This window comes from Callithrix jacchus, chromosome 11 (assembly GCF_049354715.1).
Source record: "Callithrix jacchus isolate 240 chromosome 11, calJac240_pri, whole genome shotgun sequence".
In the NCBI taxonomy this organism is placed as follows: Eukaryota; Metazoa; Chordata; class Mammalia; order Primates; family Cebidae; genus Callithrix; species Callithrix jacchus.
In genome coordinates this window covers 28611068-28631335 of record NC_133512.1, presented here as the reverse complement: position 1 = coordinate 28631335, position 20268 = coordinate 28611068, and the positions used below count along the sequence as shown (strand labels likewise).

Below are 20268 nucleotides of genomic sequence, written 5' to 3'. Positions count from 1 at the left end.
AGAAGATGTAGGTATTGGTCTGTTTCCTTACACTGATTTTCTATGCATGGAGATTTTAAAATATGCCTGTAAGCATAGTATGGTTATCGTTTTGTACTCTGCCTTTTTTTCGTGAAGCATATACAGCCATGTACTGCACACTCTTCACAACGTCATTCTTACTGTTGTATGTGTGTCCTGTGTACCCAGCAATTTCCTAATGTTAGAGCTTTCACAATATATTCCATTTTTCACATTAGAAAGCATGTTGCTATAAACAATCTCCTTAGGCTGGATTCTTAGAAATTAAGTTACTGAATCTTAAAGGATATTACTATTTTGAAACTCTCAATATTCATGGCCAAATTACTTCCTAAGATGATTTTAACAAAGTACACTCTCTGGCAATTTCCTGCCTGTGTTCGATATGTATGTTTCTCTGTAGCGAGCAGGGGAGGGGATGCTGTTTAACTTGTGCAGTGTGGGAGAGCATGGATATTGATCAGATCTGCTGTTGCATAGGGGAAGGAGCTTGGTCCTTTAATTCAAGGATCTTTCTGTCCTGACTCTACAACTAACTGGCTGTGACAACCTGAGCAAATCAGCAGGAGATTTGTAGACACATGCATTTATCCATAAACCTTTGCTAAGTGCTTTTTATGGTTCTTGGTACCAAAGAGACTAGAAAATAAAGTCCAGGGTTCTTTCTCAGGATATTACAACGTAATGGGGGACAGATATATGGAGGCAAAATCACATGAAGTTTAGGAGAGTGAACTCTGGAAGCAGCTTGCTCTGGCTTCAGATCCTAATTATTAGCTGTGCAAGCTTGCATAGTGAGGAGTCTCTTAGGCTCCACTTCCTCATATCTGAAATGAGGGCAATAATACCAGTGGCATAGGACAGTCATGCAGATAAATGAGAAAATGGTGAATGTGACTGGCAAAACATGAGCTCAATAATCGTTGGGTTTTTAAAAATTTTGTTGTTGATACGATTCTAATAAGATTTAGAATCTACCACTATATTTAAAGTGGTAGGGACCATGTGTGCAGAGGCATAGCTTCACAAAAGAATATTATGTCTTTGCAGCATGGGCCCTGGGTTCTAAAAATTGATAACGTGTCAGGGAGCAGAAGAAGGTATAGGTCATATCTCAGGTGCTTTTCAGCTCCAACGGGCTGCCATGCCAGCTTCACAGAAGCCAGATGGACTTCCCTACCACCCTACCACCCAAAATTTGGTTTGGTATTGAGATTAATGATGTTATACCCCCACCAAAAGGATGTGCAAAGTTTTATTGTTCCCCCATAATGTGACTTTCTGGGGGAAGCAAGACTGACCCCCAGGCAGGTCCAAAAAATGGCCTGAGAGCTGTGAGGGAGAATTGGCTTAGGGTTCTGTGGTGGTTAGGAGGTGGAGCTGGCTGAGACTTCTCAGGCTAGCAGGGGGAGCATGGTTTGAACTTCCCCCAACACCAAGGGTGGGAGTGCACTGGCCTTGTTCTTGGCTTGCAATCAGTCAGCAATCAGACAATAAAAATGGAGTCAAACTCTTTATTCTTTGGGCTGTGGTTTTATGATGGACAAGGAAAATCCTGGTAGCTTTCTTCCTTTCTTAAAGGAGAAACAAGCCAGCTCTCTGGATCCCACCTGTTCCCACTCTTTTTACTGCAGCGCTTGGCTCCCCAGTACTCCCCAGGACTCGCTGTACAGTAGTCTCTGATCCAAGTGCTCGTCTTCCATTCTTTTTATTTTATTATTATTATAATTTTGAGATGGAGTCTTGCTCTGTTGCTCAGGCTGGAATGAAATGGTGTAGTCTCAGCTCACTGCAACCTCTGCCTCCTGGGTTCAAGCGATTCTCTTGCCTCAGCTTCCCGAGTAGCTGGGATTACAGACTCCCACCACCACACCCAGCTGATGTTTGTATTTTTAGTAGAGACAGGGTTTCACCATGTTGGCCAGGCTGGTCTCGAACTCCTGACCTCAAGATCCGCCCACCTTGGGCTCCCAAAGTGCTGGGATAACAGGTGTGAGCAACTGCACCTGCCTTCTTCTCCCATTCTTAAAGCACGTGCAATCAGATTCCCCCAACTGCTCCTGGAAACTGCTCATGTCAAGGTGACCACTTACTTTCAGATTGCTAACCCGTGCTGTCCTCTCATACCTCATCATACCTATCCCATGAGTGTTAGCCACTTGGCTTTCCTTTTCTTTCTCTTTGAATAGTTCTTTCTCAATTTTCTGATCTCTTAATGGTTGGAGTGTCCCAGAACGTAGTCCTGGGGTCTCTGCTGTTCTCTATCTCCACTAACTCTCTTCCTCTAAAATCTATCCACCCAGAAGTAGATCTCTGGCAACTGTCTCTTTAGGAACCCCCGGCTTAAATGCCTCAATGTTTCTATACCCAAAATGGAGCATCTGACCTTGTATTTAACTCTTGCTCCTCCTGGAGTCCTCTTCATCCAATTTGACAGAAATTTCATCTATCTAGTTGCTCAGACCCAAAACTGCACCATTATCCCGGAGTTCTTTAGTGTGTGTGCACTTCACATCCAACTGCCAGCTAATCCTGTAGACTTTACCTTGAAACAATAACCAGATGCTGGCCATTCCTTATCACCTCCCCTGCTCCCACCCCTGTTCAAGCCACTGTCTGTCCTTTAGCTGGATTTCTGCAATAGCTTTTAACTGATGTCCCTGCATGTACCCCAGCAGGTCATCAACTTAGCAGGCAGAGCAATGCTTTTGTAAAATCATTCAGATCATACCACAGCTCTGTTCAAAACTCTGAGGTGGCTGCTCACGTCACCCAGAGTGAGAGCAGAAGTCCCATTCTCTCCCAGAAAGCCCTAGGTCCCTTACCTCACCTTCTGGCACCCACCACTCTAGCCATTCTTGATCTTTGCTATTTCTTGAGCCTACCATGCTTTCTCCTATCTCATGGTCTTGCATGTGCTACACCCTCTGCCTGGAATGTTCTTTCTCCAGATGTCAGCATGGCTCACTTATTACCTCCTGCCACTATTTGCCCAAATTTCCAAATGTCACCTCATGAGATCTTCTCTGCCCACCTTGATTTAATTTGGAGCCTCCCTCTCCACCACTTCCTGTGTTCTCGCTTTTTCTTTAGAGCTCTAACACTTTCTAAGAGAACATACGACATACATCTTAGTTCTGTTTGTTGTCTACTAAGAGTAGTTGTTCCCTGTTCTATCTCACTGACCTAATACAATGTCTGATAACTAATAGATGCTCGATAATTATTTGCTGAAATAAGGAATGAAGAGAGGAAGAAAGAGAGGGAAGGCAGGCAGACAGGAGCTATGTTTGCATCATATCCAAGAATAATTGTATTGCATTGAAACAGAGCATAGGCCAGATTGCATGTGGTCATTTCAGACTGAACTGTCTTCCTGTGGAATATTTACACTTGCTCATTAGCATGACAGTCTCTCTTCCTCTCTTCCAGAGTGGGCACTGGCTTGAGAGGTGTCTGTGTGATCATACATATTCTGACATTCCATCTGGGAAGGGACAATATGCTTGGAAGAGCTAGTCTTCCCAAACACAAATATAAGGACCAATTGTAGATTTTGGAAACCCCAGCCACCACTCATACAGGAGACCAGAAATAAACTTAGATTATCTTTGGAATGTGTCAGCATCCGCGTTGCAGGACTACTGCATTCTTAAATATCCCCAGGAACTATATTGAGCAGTATGAGCTGCACAGCTGTGAGTGGCGTCAAGGACTATTTTGATTGGGTGATTGTTCACTGTAAAAAGCACAGTAAGGGATTGGAGATATTTTTATTTCTGAAATTTTGAAAACATGTCTAATAGGTGTCTTGGTATGTTCTTAACATGGGACAGTTTGCATGCAGAAAACAACTGGTTAATTTGTTTTCTGGGTTTTTTTTTTTTTTTGTAGACAAAGGTGAACCTTACTCCAACCCCTGACCGAAGAACCTGGTAAAAGAGCAGTTGGGGGCCATGTTTGGCACATTCTGTAGGGCTGCTTTGCAAATTGCCATAATGTGGACAAGAAAGTAGTGGACAAGCAAATGCAATTTGGCAAATGTCTGGCCTTTGACAGCGATTTCTCAGGCTCCACTGAGTGAGCAGAGTTTGAGAAACACACCCGACATCCGTATTGCGGTTCAATGCCATAAGCCAGAAATTGAGTGTCTTGACTTTTGTAGTAAAACCCACGTCAGTCATTTGGGACACTTACTTCCTTGGCCAGAAATGGGGAGTGGAGTCATAGATCAGCAAGGAAGAGGAGAAGAATATGGACTATGAGAAGAAAGTCATCTAGGGCAAGAAGGAAAATTGTAGCTGGCAACTTTGTGAGAGCTGCTTCTCCCGTAGGTTTTACACTATTTACTTGGATCTTAACTTTACAAATGCTTTAAGGAGTTTGATTTAATGGATGCTCCATTCTTTCAAGAATAACCCTACCATACTTTCTAAAGTTTAGCATTAGAGAACTGGACTAAGACTTTTAAAGTTGTTATTTAAGGAAATGGATTACTATGCTCTGATGTTTAAACATGTTGTTAATATTGACTCTCGAAAACTGCATGCAAAAACAAAACAAAAAAGCAAATAATAACAATGACGTGTTGAAATGTGCCAGATGCTTAACACAACCCAAAGTCTTCCTCTGTGAGGTGGAGTATCTTTTATTTCTACATCTAAAAAAAAGTCTGTGGGAAACATCAGTGATTAGCCACAATTTTTGACATCAGTCTCAGCAGAACAGCTAGTGGTATTATGTGGGAAGGAGAGCAACTGTAGCATTGCACAATCAACCAACCCAAGAAGCATCAGGTTATTTATTTGCTGCTAAACAAGGTACTTTGGTCCATTTCAGAGCACCTACACGCCCTTCAGTTTGGGTAAATGGTGACTGTTTTGAATGAAGTGAATTGCATTCTGGGAGGGGCATTGAGACCATTCCTTTGGCACTTTTGTGTGTCTCTCACATTGAGACTAGCCATCTGTCCCTGGAGAATAATTGGCATGGCAGCTGGGCATGGTGTGCCATCAGAGACAAAGAACCCTGCTGCAGATTTGGAGATCAGCAGCAGTTTTAAGACTGAGCCAGGTCAATCGTTGACACCTGATGCTTAAATGGCCTCAAATAAAACCAGGACTACACAGCTTGAACTAGCCCAATTGCAGGAATGTCGGTGGCTTCCACCCTGATCTTTCTCATTTCTCTGGCAGCCATGGGAACCTGTTTGTGTTTATGTCTTTGCTGTCTTCCTCCTCTTTTGAGACTGAAAACCACTAGCAAAGAATATAACAAACACAGGGCAGTTCTTAGGAAGAGCAAGGATGATTCCTTTGGCAGTATGTGAGAAGGTTCAAAGTACATAGGATCAAGCAGGCTGGGTTTAGTAGTGTTGATAAAAGAAAACCACTCCTTTGATTATCATGAGGCAATTGGGGCTTATTTCACTTAGCATTTCTAGTTTTTTTTCCCTTCCCAAAAGGAATAGAGAACCAGATCTACAATGCCACAGCAAAAACCAGAATGGACATCATCCTCTTTCTCCACCAGTCCCCATGAAATCCCCGTAGAAGCCCTTCAAAAAAAAAAATACACACATGCACACACATACACATATACACACACACATCTATCTTAGACACAGAAATAGGTAGTAGGCATACATTAGTATACCACTAACCAACCATTGAAGGTATTTCAGTGTGACCAACAGAGCATGAAAGCAAAGGAAAATGTAGATTTCCCACACCATCCAGGGCTGAGCGAATGGCTGTAGCATTTTGCTGAGTGTCCCTGGATTTGGGCAGAATTTAACATATTGTGGCTTTGGGGAAATAATGGGACACCCAGGACTGTCACCCAACCCCAGCACCCCAGACCTATGTGCAGAGAATGAGCCAATGGCCCAAGGGAAAAAAGAGAGCATGCTAACTCTTCGTAGAAGTCGAAATCATTTCTGATGGAAGGAAAGGAAGACAGAGGGCTGCTGAAAAATGGGCATGTTTATTTTTCCTGCAACAAAACTTTCCTGAGCATCAAGTGTCAAGCCAACATTGGCATCATGCTAGTCACCAGAGACAGGGTTAATAAAACAACTATAGGTAGGTTAGAAATAACTTTTAAGCTTGAGATGTTTGTAAAATTCCTGCAGGAGGCCTGGCACGGTGGCTCAAGCCTGTAATCCCAGCACTTTGGGAGGCCGAGGCAGGTGGATCACAAGGTCAAGAGATCGAGACCATCCTGGTCAACATGGTGAAACCCCGTCTCTACTAAAAATACAAAAAATTAGCTGGGCACGGTGGTGCGTGCCTATAATCCCAGCTACTCAGGAGGCTGAGGCAGGAGAATTGCCTGAACCCAGAGGCGGAGGTTGTGGTGAGCCGGGATCGCGCCATTGCACTCCAACCTGGGTAACAAGAGCGAAACTCCGTCTCAAAAAAAAAAAAAATTCCTGCAGGAACAGAGAGGAGGAGTCTTTGTGTCAGTGGGCTGTGGGCAGCCAACACCCCCAATCTGCCACACATGGAGTGCCAGGGATTTCCATGGAAAGAACCTCAGGAGACCTGATTCTGGGCCTGTTTCATAAGGCTAGCAGGCTAGTGAGGACCCTGGGTCATCATTTTAGAATCGTACTAATAGGTGTGTGTATACATTCTCAGGATAACAGCAAGAAAGTGTTGGCTGGCGAGGCCAGAAAGGTGGCAGGGCCCACAAGGCCCTGCAGGGCATGATACAGATTTTTGCCTTTGCTTAATTAGTCTCTGGAGGCTTTACGTGGCATGGTGGGAGGTGGGTATGGGGTGAGCCTAAGCAGAAACATGATCACATTTTGTGTATGAAACTACATTAATTTCTTTGGAGGGAATTTAGTCAATAGCACTAACTATGTTCATACTTTCATCTTTTCTAACAATCCCCTTGAACTGAAGTGGTTGAGATTAGTGTGGTCACTCTCAATTCTAAGAGCACATTACAGTCCCTAGAAGAATTTTTAGAGCCTGGGCCCCATCTCCAGAAATTTGGATTTAACTGGGTAGAGGTAGAGCTTGAGCATGTTTTGTGATGTATGTGTGTGGTGTGTGGTGTGTGTGTGGTGTGTGTGGTGTGTGTGTGTGTGTGTGTGTGTGTGTGGTGTGTGGTGTGTGTGTGTGTGGTGTGTGTGTGTGGTGTGTGTGTGTGGTGTGTGGTGTGTGTGGTGTGTGTGTGTGGTGTGTGTGGTGTGTGTGTGGTGTGTGTGTGGTGTGTGGTGTGTGTGTGGTGTGTGTGTGGTGTGTGTGTGTGGTGTGTGTGTATGGTGTGTGGTGTGTGTGGTGTGTGTGGTGTGTGTGTGGTGTGTGGTGTGTGTGTGGTGTGTGTGTGTGGTGTGTGTGTGTGGTGTGTGTGTATGGTGTGTGGTGTGTGTGTGTATATGGTGTGTGTGTGTGGTGTGTGTGTGTGTGGTGTGTGGTGTGTGTGTGTGGTGTGTGTGTGTGTGGTGTGTGGTGTGTGTGGTGTCTGTGTGTGTTCTAATTATCAGGCAAGGGACCCACAGTTTCAGTGGAAAGATAAAACAGGGGTCCTCAAAATGTACCAATACCAGCAACATCAGCATGCCACAGAACCTCTCTGGCCCTTGGTCTCTTCCCCTGGAAAAAGAGGAAGTGGGATTAGACAAGCTCAGTGGTTAAGAATTGATCATCCGGGCCGGGCGCGGTGGCTCAAGCCTGTAATCCCAGCACTTTGGGAGGCCGAGGCGGGTGGATCACGAGGTCAACAGATCGAGACCATCCTGGTCAACATGGTGAAACCCCGTCTCTACTAAAAATTACAAAAAATTAGCTGGGCATGGTGGCGCGTGCCTGTAATCCCAGCTACTCAGGAGGCTGAGGCAGGAGAATTGCCTGAACCCAGGGGGCGGAGGTTGCGGTGAGCCGAGATTGCGCCATTGCACTCCAGCCTGGGTAACAAGAGCGAAACTCCGTCTCAAAAAAAAAAAAAAAAAAAAGAATTGATCATCCATGCATGATAAATCTAATAAAAGTTGTATAATATACTTTAAAAACCATTCTTATATAATAGCATAAGAACACAGTCATTGCAGGAAACTCAAAAAATACAGAAAAGAATATAGAAGAAATTAAATGTCAGTTAAAATTTCTCCACCTAGCATAACTGTTGCGTATCCACAGCAGTTTGGTGTATTGAATGTATTTGGTGTGTTTTCTTCTGCTACTTTCTGTGTACGCCTACTTGCAAATCTAGGAATCATACTATAGATGGCTCAGGAGCCTACTTCTCACCTAACATTATATGAGGGGCAAATCTTCTCGTCATTAAATGTTCTTTTAATCATCCTTGCTAATGTCTATGTCATACTCCGTTACATTTATATGCCATAATTTATTTAACTTTTCCCCTATATTGAATGTTTAGGCTTTTTCACATTTCTTGGTATTGTTTTGATGAATATCTGTATCTCTCTATATATCTGTCTAAATCTTAATCTGGAGACCTTTTCAAGGGAATCCTAGGAATAGAGTAATTGGATCAGTGCACGTGAACTTTTCCAGGCTTTTGATCCATCTCCAACTTTTTTTTTCCAGACACAGGCCAGTTCACACAACACCAGTGGGATATTAGAGACCTCTCCTCACCACACCCTCATCATCATTAGTAATACTGATTTTCATTTCCTGCACTGCCACGAAGCAGAGAAGGCTGCAACAGCAGGGCAGTGTTTGGAATAGGAGTATAGCTCAGGCAGTCAATACCTAAGGAAGATTCAGACTCAAGAAACAGAACTGTAGAGCTCTCAGCAGCACAGACACTGTGGTTGGAATAGTGGAATTCCAAGCACTGGAATTTACTTGAAGTTTACGGAAAGATTGTGGATTGGTGGTAAATCACCTTCTGTAGAAATTGGTACTGATAAAGCACACTGTTGTGGTCCCTAGAGGCTGAGAGGTGGTCCTGCCTGAAGCTGGGTGGAGGAGGAGCCATTGATTAGATGAACTTCTAAGGTCCCTTCTGGGCTTATGATGCTAGGTTATTAAGCCAGCGTAGCAAGAGGGATGTTAATCTTTCTCCTACCATTCCTTTTTCCTGGGCATTTTACATGTCCACAGACACCCCAAAGGGCTCCATTTTCCCAGGTCTTCCTGCCCATTGACCCACCCTTCCTCCCTGTCTCTATCTGACAACCTCCCATTGCCTTCCCCTTGCTTGGTTCCTTCTTGGATCCAGGATCCTAATTGTAGAGAGAAAGAAAAACAGCGAGAGGCCTTAGAAAATAGAATCCCAACCTTTATTCATCAAAAAAAAAGAAGGAAAGGGGAAGTGGTGAGCTTATGTCAACATTTATTTATAGCCCCACCTACTTCCAGAAGTATTTTAAGTAATACCTGCTTTCACAGTGGGCTCACAGAAAACTAAAGTCTACTCTTTAAAAACCAGTCCAGGGGACATCAGACCTGCTAGTCATTAACAGGATAGCAACAGGGAAGAGAGTCATTCAAGCATTCAACCACTGCATATTTTTTAATGTAGGTATTACGGGAATGAGAGCCAGTTTAAACAGTATTGAAAAGCATAGATTTAGTGTATACCCAAAATAATTGAAAACAAGTGTTCAAACAAAACCTGTATGAGGCTATCTTAGTAGCACTGTTCACAATTAGCCAAAAGGTGAAAACAGTCTAAATGTCCATCAGCTAACGAGTGGAAATGAAATGTGGTATATCCATATAAATGTCCATCAGCTAACGAGTGGAAATGAAATGTGGTATATCCATATAAATGTCCATCAGCTAACGAGTGGAAATGAAATGTGGTATATCCATATAAATGTCCATCAGCTAACGAGTGGAAATGAAATGTGGTATATCCATATAAATGTCCATCAGCTAACGAGTGGAAATGAAATGTGGTATATCCATATAAATGTCCATCAGCTAACGAGTGGAAATGAACTGTGGTATATCCATATAAATGTCCATCAGCTAACGAGTGGAAATGAACTGTGGTATATCCATATAAATGTCCATCAGCTAACGAGTGGAAATGAACTGTGGTATATCCATATAAATGTTCATCAGCTAAAGAGTGGAAATGAACTGTGGTATATCCATATAAATGTCCATCAGCTAACGAGTGGAAATGAAATGTGGTATATCCATATAAATGTCCATCAGCTAACGAGTGGAAATGAACTGTGGTATATCCATATAAATGTCCATCAGCTAACGAGTGGAAATGAACTGTGGTATATCCATATAAATGTCCATCAGCTAACGAGTGGAAATGAACTGTGGTATATCCATATAAATGTCCATCAGCTAACGAGTGGAAATGAAATGTGGTATATCCATACAGCAGGTTGTTACTCAGCAATAAAAATGAATGAAGTCCTGATACAAGCCACAGCAAAAATGAACCTTGAAATGTGAAAGAAAAAAGAAGCAGCCAGATATAAGAAGCCATATATTGTGTGATTCCCTTTATACAAAATATCCAAAATAGGCAAATTCATAGAGACAGACAACAGACTGGTGTTTGCCAGAGGCTGGGAGAAGAAGAGAATGAGAAGTGAGTACTGATGGGTACAGGGTTTCGTTTTGGGGTGATGAAATGTTCTGGACCTAGGGCATGCTGATCATTGTAGAGCATTGTAAATGCCTTAAGTGCCACTGGATTTTACGTTTTTAAATAGTGAAAATGATCAATTTTATGTTACATGTAGTAGAAAGAAAGAAACTTGTTCTTCAGGGCTTCGGGGAAAGATAGACTCAGTTGTGCCCATATTCTACCACTTCCCATCTATGTGGCCGCGTGCAAGTCACTTCAACTCTCAGCTTTTATTTCCTCATCTGTAAAATAACAATAATTAGAGCAGTACCTACCTCATAGGGTTTAATTCTTAAATGAGTCAAAATATGAAAAGTGGGCCAGGTGCTGTGGCTCACACTTGTAATCCCAGCATTTTGGGGGACTGAGGTGGGTGGATCACTTGAGGTCAGCAGTTTGAAACCAGCCTGGCCAACATGGCAAAACCCTGTCTGTCTTGATACAAAAATTAGCTGGGCACAGTGACACATGCCTGTAGTCCCAGGTATTCGGGAGTCTGAGGAGAATCACTTGAACCTGGGAGGTAGAGGTTGCAGTGAGCTGAGATCACAGCACTGCACTCCAGCCTGGGTGACAGAGGGAGTCACTGTCTCCAAAAAATGTGTGTGTGTGTGTGTGTGTGTGTGTGCACGTGCATGCACGTGTGTGTAATATATAATAATATATTTATATAATTTTGGAGACAGAGCACTGAGTAGAATATCTGGCACATAGCATGATATAAATATTAATATTTATGTTATTAGTGTAGCCCAGTATTCTCAACTGCAGGCAGCGTTGCTTCCCAGGGAATATTTGGCCATGGCTGGACACATTTTTTTATTATCATAATTGGGGGAAGGGGCTCTACTGGCATCTAGTGAATAGAGGCAAAAAATGCCACTGAACATCCTGCAATGTACAGGACAGCCTCCACAGCAAAAGATTCCCCAGCCCAAAAGAGCAGTGGTTCCTGTGAGAATCCCTGGTTCAGACAGAGTGTAGAGGGAAATGTGCTTCATCTCATGAATGTGTATATTAAAATAGGTCAGATAGAATTTTTTGTTAGAAGAAGACAGTCAGCAAATGTATTAAATGTTCACTGTGTATAGAGAGTAATAGACATTGTGGAGCATATAAAAGAAGACAAGGAGCTGCCCTTGAGGAGCTGAGCTGAAGAAGAGCTCTGCGTGATGGGGTTATTTCAGAGGGAAGTTTTCACCAAGAGATTACTGTAATGAGTTTTCCCTTAATAAGAGGGTGATCTGAGGTCACCCACACGGCTCACAGTAATGCCCATTCCAAGGGTAATGGTTCTAGTCCCCTGTAAAGAAGCATCCTAAGGGAATAGTGTGTGGTTCCTTCACTTATCTGAATGTGTCTTGTGTTTGGGTAAATTCTATTGAATCAATATCTGAAAAAGGAATCACTGTCACAAATGGAAATAAAAATTACTTGTTATACGTACAAGCACAGACATGAGAAAGTTAAATCTCATTGTATTCAACCACCCACAGACCAAAAGGAGGAGATTCTTTTGCCCACTTTCCATGTGAATAGTTATTTTATCAGATTCTAAAACTAGTATACTCATGTCATTAGTCCAATCCATGTCACAGAATTTGCTCTTACACAAATGACTCACTGTCAAAAGGTCTCTCTTGCCTTGCTAGCAGTGAAGGTTGGGAAAGAACCCTTTTTGCTTCTATCTTTTTACCTGTAGACTAAGGATAGGAAGCCCTTCAAAGGGATGCCAAGCCGTCACTTAACCCCCGCCAGCAGCTGTCCTTCAGAATCAGACAACAGGAAGAAGGGTCAAGGAGCCTGGTGAGGCCCATTAAGAGGGTCGACCCCTGGAGTGAACCTTGACTTTGGGAACTAACGCGGTGGATGGGTGGTCACAGGAGGACAGAGGAGCCCACACCATGCAGTCATCTTTGCACACCTTCTTCCGCAACGCTGGCTTCCTTATACTTATTCAGTGTGTACTGTGGCAAGGACTCTTATTAGACACTTTTGTAGTGGGAAACAAAAGTGAATTAGGCATAGAGCATGTCACAGTGAGTTCTCAGTATGGCAGGGGTAAGAGCGATTATCGTCACTATAATACAAGACAAAGTGACAAGTGCATTCAGAAAAATGTTGATAAAACACTATGGGATTTCAGAGGACACAGCTGGCCTTCAATGGAGAGTTTGGGGACGTCCTTTTGGAAAGGGTAGCATTTGAGTTAGGATGCAAATGCTGATGAAAATGTAGATATGTGGAAAGGACGCTAGAACAGTCTAAAGAACAGAGCAAGCTACCAGGTGAGCAGCTAAGTATGTCACAGAAGAGATTCTGTGGGATTTGTAAAGAAGAGTATAGGAAAACAGGGTGAGCTGGGTATATTAGGATCAGCTCATGAAAAACCAGCAATGCCAGGACACAGTTAAGCCATGGAGAAGCATGGGCGGATTAGTAAGGCTGTCATGCAGCTGTGTGTAACGTGGACTGGAGAGATAACAAGGGCCCGAGTTACACGGGGAAAGAATGGTAGGGAGAGGCCAGACTCAACCAATATCTGAGATAAAGCATTTGTCAGGACTGATGGCAGGACGAGGCAGCACATGGGTGTACCGAGGCAGCAGGACACGGTTGAAGAGCGTGGGCGCGGGATATAGCTGCTTTGTGTTCTAGTCCTGGTTCTGCCATTTAAACCAGGCTGCATGTCCTTGGGCAGATTACTTTACCTCTCAGTGCCTCAATCTCTTCATCCAAAAGAACTGGTAATAAGAATCTTGCTCCTCACACCCATATGCTGCAGATTAAACGAGTTAAGTGCATTTGACACATTCTAACATCCTCTGACACAACCTAAGTTATTGTGCTCAATAGCATAACATAAAAATTGGCTGTTATTATTGAAGGTAACAAGAGGATGAAATGGGAGGATGAACTTCTGAACCAAGTTAAAATAATGGTGATTACTGGGAGTAAAGAATTACACAAGGGAAGGAGTGATCTTTGGTTACTCTTCGCAAGGCTGATGGAGGGGCTGGAGCGTGGGGCTCTGTTCCAGTAGAGAACAGACTGCCCCCCTACATAAAGGCCTAGTTATCCCGTTCTTGTTTTCTGGTTCCTAAAGCATTAACTTTACTGCCGGGCATTAGCTGCATTAAACTTCACCAATGAGTCAGGAGTACTCCCAAGACATCAGGATTTCCCTGCTGCTTTTCATGGGGAGACCTAGGACCAAAGAATTTTGGTCATTAGAGACCATGAAACAGACCATGCTTTTAAGAGCCAAGAGGGCATTTTTATAGGCTTGGGAACTAACAGAATGAACATGGAAGATGTTTTATTTAAAAGAAAAGCAACTACGACGTCTTGATTTTAGGTGAGGAATATTGTCTTGTCTTTGTGGATCTGAGCAGAGTTTATTAGTGCAGGAAGGAGAGGAGAGCTCAGGGAATGCCCTGGGGGAAGACATCCTGCCTCTTATTCTGCAACTTTGCAGAACTCAGAGTGGAAAAGCTTTGCTCTCCTCTGATACCCCATTTGGTGCTCAAACTGTTCCAATTTAATGCATGCGTAAGAATAAAAATTAAGCTTTCAAGTGCTAAGGCAGATTTTTAATAAAGAGACATAGGCTTTACTCCTATAAGATTAAACAGTCGTCAGGGTTTAAAGGTTTAATCTGTTGGAGTTCAGCCCAGGATGGGGTTCAGAGCCCCAGATTAATTTGATGCAGCCTCAGCCTTTGAACATCAGAGCTGGCTGGGGTGGGGGGTGCGCTGGTGTGTTTGAGTGTGAAATGTGCTAATAAGTAGGAGAGACCTCTCCTTTGCAATGTGCTGCGGCAGTAGAAAGCAAGCTGCCAGCCCCTGCTCTGAATCCTCAACGGCTGACTGGATGCCGCTTCTGGGGGTTGCTGTGCACATGAATGTTTGCTATTGTTCCAGGCACACATCGGCCTTAAGACATAGCACAAAACAGGCCTGTCCTTATTCAGAAGCCGAACCCCCTCCATCACTCAAACTGAGCCTTCCAGGTCACATGCCGGAGGCTGCTGCGGACAGGACCCAGCTGCCTCAAATCTGCTGCCTAACATTAGCTGCGGTTCGAAAAACCTGACAGCACGGGGCTTCCCGGGCTCTGCAGAGGAAACTAGAAAGATCTGAGATCCAGGCACTATGTTCTCTCAAGAACTGTGGCTGGAAAACGAGAAAAAGTGTGCTGTGGTTCGGAAGTCGAAGCAGGGCAGGAAACGGCAAGAACTGCTGGCCGTAGCCTGGGGGGTGAAGGTGGGTGTCAGAGGCGGCTTTCTTTGGCCCCCTCTCAAGCTCTTTGCCTGTTCACAGATCTCCTCCCTGGTTCGAAGGGCAGCCCTCACACACAACGACAACCACTTCAACTACGAGAAGACACACAACTTTAAGGTAAGCAAGCTTCTGCATTCCTTCTGTTATAAAGGGCGGGTGGAGAGGTACCGTGTATCGTTTCCATCTGGTTTCTGATTGTAAAGTCATGAGAGCGAATTCCTTTGCTTTCTACATTTAGCTATAAGCTTCACACCACTGCTCTCTATCCATTCACACTGGAGACCTCAGAAAGCAGGTCTGCTCGGTGCTTATGCCTAGAAACACCTTATCTGTATGTTGACTTCGTTCTGGAGAATTGGGCCCATTGACACTTTGCGTTCCCAGGTCCAGTGAAAGTAACACACAGCTTGCGCAGCCTCGCTAGGTCAGAGATGTCCTGGTGAGAGCCGAGCAGTACTTTCCACTCAGTAAAGAGTATTGCTGTCTCCTAGCAAGGGAAAACAGTTGCCTGTTTCTCGTTTTGTGTTTTGTCTTTTGTTTTAGCAATGATGCTAACTCCTTTCCTTTATGCATGGACAGCTGTGAAATCAAATGATGACAAGAGATGCCATCCAGTAGCTTTTGTTTGTGCTCTGGGTACCGGGGAGGCGGGAGGCACCCTTGGTCACAGCCTTTATCCTGCTCACCAGACCAAACAAGAAGATCTGGAAACCTGGTGGGGGTTTAGTAAGTGGAATTTCCCGTGTGAATTTATAAACTGGAAAGGCCGCTATCTTCGTTTCAAACTGGTACTTGTAGAAGGGGCCTGCCATCAGAAAATGATGGCCTGTTTCCTTTGCCCAAATGTGTTTTCCAAGAAGGGGTGGGAAGAGATGCTGTTGCCAAGTTGCCCAGTTTGAATTGCAGTTGAGGCACGGAGGGACAGGTGCGAGTCAGAGGCTTCACCCCAAAAACATGAGCTGGCCATTTGAAAGTTGGGGAGAATGGAGATGGAGGTTCCAGGAAGAAAACAGTAGGCAGGAGAAGCAAATGTGAATTGCCTTCTTTTTAAAAAATGCATGTTTCCTTGAGGGTCAGTAACCCAAGTGACTCTTGGAATTAGATAACCCTTTTGCCAGAGGTGACGAGGGAAACTGATTTTCTTGTGCTGCTTTCCAGTCCTTCCTAAGGACAAATACTCGTCTATTAAATATACATTGGTGTTAGTTTGGTCTGTTTCCCTGCATCTGTTTTTAGAAAGCCAGCAGCTCAGGCAGTTGCAAGCTATAATTGAACTGAGGAATGGAATTATACAGCCCTGCATACTTAGCATCAGGGTGAAGAATTGCATAGGTCCTCTTTTATGCCAAAGCTTTTCATATTTCTCCCCTCGCTGAATATTGACAGGTCTAATTTGGAGCATTAAAAGCCCCTTAACTTTTTATTTTACTGTGTTTTCCATTTTTATCCTCATTAATTTTTTGGGGACTTAAAATGTTTTTCTGATTTTTAGCAGAAATCCTTGAATTTTTTTGCATACTGTGGATACACAGCTAGTGATGAAAAGATGGATCTTCATGGACTTGTGAATTCTTTTCCTTCCTCTTGAAATTTCCAATTCGTTTGGCTTTAAGAAATTGGAATTATGCTGTACTGTAACATGTTTGCATGGTCTCTTGTCCATGTATATTCTGTGTCTGAGCTTGTGTTTCAAAACACACACATATATTTAGTTAATACTTTCAAAACTAATTTCAGTCCTTTTCATGTTAGATCCCTGGATGGAAAAATAATCGTAAGACATTTTAAAACAAAAAGATAGTCAACTCCTATTTTTTAAGTAGTACCGTTGCTAACAAAATCTATTATCACTGGAAAACACCAGCAGCTCTTTTAATATTTGCTTAAAAACTCAATAGCTCTTCACTGTTACAGCTCTTGAAAGAAGAAAAGGCACAAAATAGACAAGTTGTTCAAGAGACGTGCACCAGCCACACAGGAGCGTTTGTCTTCCATGTTTTAAATAGACAGCTTTGAAACTTAGCAGACCCCCAAGTAGCTGTGACAGTTGATTGTGACATTCAGTGGTACTGTTGGTGCCACTGTCCCTAAGAATGAGTGGCAGGGACCGGATGAGGCATCCCCTCTGTCCTTCCTTGCCCTTTCCACCCTCAGTCTCCCCACGCCTTACCAGCAACTAACTCTAAGTCGAAACTTTACAAGGTCTTTGGAAGAACCTTCAAAAAGCAGGCTCACGCTATAAATACAGTGACAGGTTTTTAGGGACAAGCCTCAACTAATTAAAGGAAGAAAATTCTTATCCTAGTTCCCTGCTAACTGCTTGGAATTTGTGTTTCAGACCTTAATTTTACATTGGCTTTGTATTTACATTAACTTCTAATGAGCTTTATTCTGAAGCTTTCTTGATTTGTAATTCAGGTTGATATCTGAGGCCATTATGTGCATGGCATGTAGTAAGCATTCAATAAAAAAAAAGTCACATGTTCATGCTCGTCAGCCAATAGGCTTTGCTAGGCACTGTCTGCACTTTTGTCTAGAGGCCTCCTACCTGACATTCGAATCTGCCAGTAGAGTTAGTCGCCTCACCCCATAACAAGACTGTTTGCCCCAGTCAGGACTATAACCCCAGGTAAAACGCCCTTTCCTTTGCTCTGCCCAGGAACTTTGTCGAGAGGAATGAATAGAAACCCCCAACACTCCCTAAGTTGGAAACTTGTGCTCCATTCTCTCAGAAAGCCCACAGTCACTGCCTTTACTTCTCCAATAAAGCTTTTCTAACTAAGCAAAGCAAAATTCAGCTCTGAGAACAAAAGCTTTGGGAACCAAATGATAGTTGCACCTCATTGCATGCAGTGAAGCTGATGCAATTTTTGCTAATGTAAAGCCTGGATTTCCTAGGGTTACTTGTACCTACTAGGCACTGAGAGGTATTTGTTGGAGGAATGGTGAAATTAACAGTCCCCTCTAAAATGAAAGCTGTTTGTCAAGAGAAAAACCACTCAGTTATTTAGCTCGTTTTATAACTGCCATCTCTGTTTATCTAGCTGATCTAAAGCGGCACTCTGCTGTAGCTGGAACAGCTCTCTTTTGAGTGGTCCACCCTAATAACACCTTACGGCTGAGCTCTGAAAATCATCAGGCCAACCATCCTCAGAGCCCTGGCAGTCTGCCTTGCTCTGCTTCCTCCCCACACTTAGCACGGTGATGAGGTAGCTTTAGCCTGAGTAGTACACCTGGCCGCGCCATGCTCTTGCAAAAAGCTCAGCTCTCTCTGCCTCAGTTCCCTCACTACAACATGGAAGTGTTGCAAGGTTGAAAGAATACATACAGGTCACTTACCAGAGTTTCTGGCACCTAGTAAGTATTTATTTGATGTTAGCCTCTATTATTATCTTTTTGTGCCTCTCCCTTATCTTGTATTTTTGTGTCTAGCTTTTTCTATTTTTTATTTTCTACCCTCTCTTCTCCATGCTGATCTTTGTCTTTTCTCTACCACCCCTTTCTTCTTCTCTCATTGATTATATGTAAGAGAAAATGAATAAAGCCTAATGGTTGCTATTTCTTTTAATGTGTTCTATCCTGTAGCCAATACGGGTTCATGTTTCTCATTTGTTGAAAAAGTAAATGGATGATTTAGATTTAGATTTCACACGTTTCTCCCCAGCTTTTAAAAAGTACTTTACGCTAAAGCTGTCATAACAAATGACCACAAACTTGGTGGCTTAAAACAACACTCATTTATTTGCTCGTGGTTTTGAAGGCTGGAAGTCTGAAATAAAGGTATGGGCAGGGTTGGCTTCTCCCGGAGGCTCAGAAAGAAAAACTGCTCTGCAGCTGTCTCCTGGTTTCTGGTGGTTGCTGGCAGTCCTGGAGGCTTTGACTTGTAGACACGCCACTCCAATCTCTGCCTTTGTCTTCATATCACCGCCTTCGAGTGTCTCTGTCATCTTCTTAAAAGGCTACCAGCCTTGGGATTTAGGACCCATACTAATCCAGTATGATGTCATCTTAATTAGATCTTCAAAGACCCTATTTCCACAGTGACCCAGGGTTAGGAGTGAAACATACCTTTTGAGGGATACACCAGGCAACCCATTATAGGAACTTTATCTGACATTTTCAGGAACCTTCAATAGGAAGGCTCTCTAGCCTCACCCTAAAGGATGCACTGTCAGTGATGGTAAAGTTTACAGTTTCAGTAAAGGTTTTCATGTCCACAAAAAAGGTCTATAGATGTAATCTAATTGCTCTTAAGTGTCAACCCCTTGGTCTAGGCACAACTGCTAATTTCCATTGCTACTGATTTTAACATCTTTAAAGAAAAGTTTCATGGATTTTTCTTATCAGTGCTTCATTGCTCTGATAGAAAGTGATGACATTTAGTTATTCTTGGTCTCTTATCTTTACCAAGCATTTCTTCATGAAAAGAGGCACCAAAAAGCTTTAAAATAGCTGGTGAGCTTCCATTTTTAGTAGTAAGTTAGAAGTGTCTATTTGCTTTGGCTGGTTCTGAAAATGAAGCAGCCACAGCAAATAGACACTTCTAACTTACTACTAAATATATATATATATACACTTTATAATCAAATGTATGATGTAGTTATTAGTTCACACTAATATGTGTGGCTGATTATGCAGGACTGGACAGGTAAGGTGTGAGACCGAGTATAAAACAAAAACGTGAGGTTCTTGTTAAAACAATTAGACTTTCAAAACTGTGACAGCAGCACATTAAACCAGGCTAAGGACAGGGCTCTGTGCAAACGCTCAGGTCACATGTGCCCTGAAGCTGACCCTGTAGTAATGTGTAAAAAAACAGGAGTAAAAGACAAGCTTCTGTGAACATTCCAAGAGGACAGGCTCCCTGGTGCTGGGGATCCTGTGTACGAGGCAGTGAGGTTGTTCTCTCAGCCTTAATCAGGAATACTACTGGGGAGGTGGAAAGTTGGCTGAAGCCTAAGTAGTTAAATAGATCAAGGACTGTTACACAGGGAAGGAAAGAGCACCTGGGCTATGCAGACAACAGCAGAGAAAACTTGGAGTCAGAAATGTGCCAGCAACGAACAAGGCGCAGAGAAGAGACCTCGGGGACAAAAAGGAGTCCATCACATTTAGATCATCAGCTGGGGTGGGCCAATGGTGGAAAGATGATGAACCCTGGGCCCTGGAGCAGGCCCTTCCCCCACTCAGCCTGCTGCTCCCGCTCCCAGCCTCTCTAGTCTGCACAAAGATGTGCATCACTCTTTCCTACCAAATTCTCTCCCTACCTCCATGCACTTCCAGGACACCCTTCTTCCCCATATGGAATATGGATGGAGAGCAGAGGCCCAGAAAGTTCTAATGCCCCTCACTGTGTGTTCCCCACTCCCCTTCCACCTCC

The 20268-nt window shown here is 43.3% G+C and overlaps 1 protein-coding gene across 7 annotated transcripts in view; it reads left to right on the top strand.

The window, feature by feature from the left end:
• Nucleotides 1–20268, top strand: part of CHN2 (chimerin 2) — a 322514-nt gene that overhangs the window by 275253 nt on the left and 26993 nt on the right. For 6 of the 7 annotated variants that reach the window (XM_078342504.1, XM_002751440.7, XM_035253537.3 and 3 more), the window contains one exon: nt 14928–15005. In XM_078342504.1, the coding sequence (XP_078198630.1) occupies nt 14928–15005 (78 nt within the window). Of the gene's footprint in view, nt 1–14672; nt 15006–20268 lie in introns of those variants that run through there. The other variant, XM_078342505.1, reaches the window with a different exon arrangement.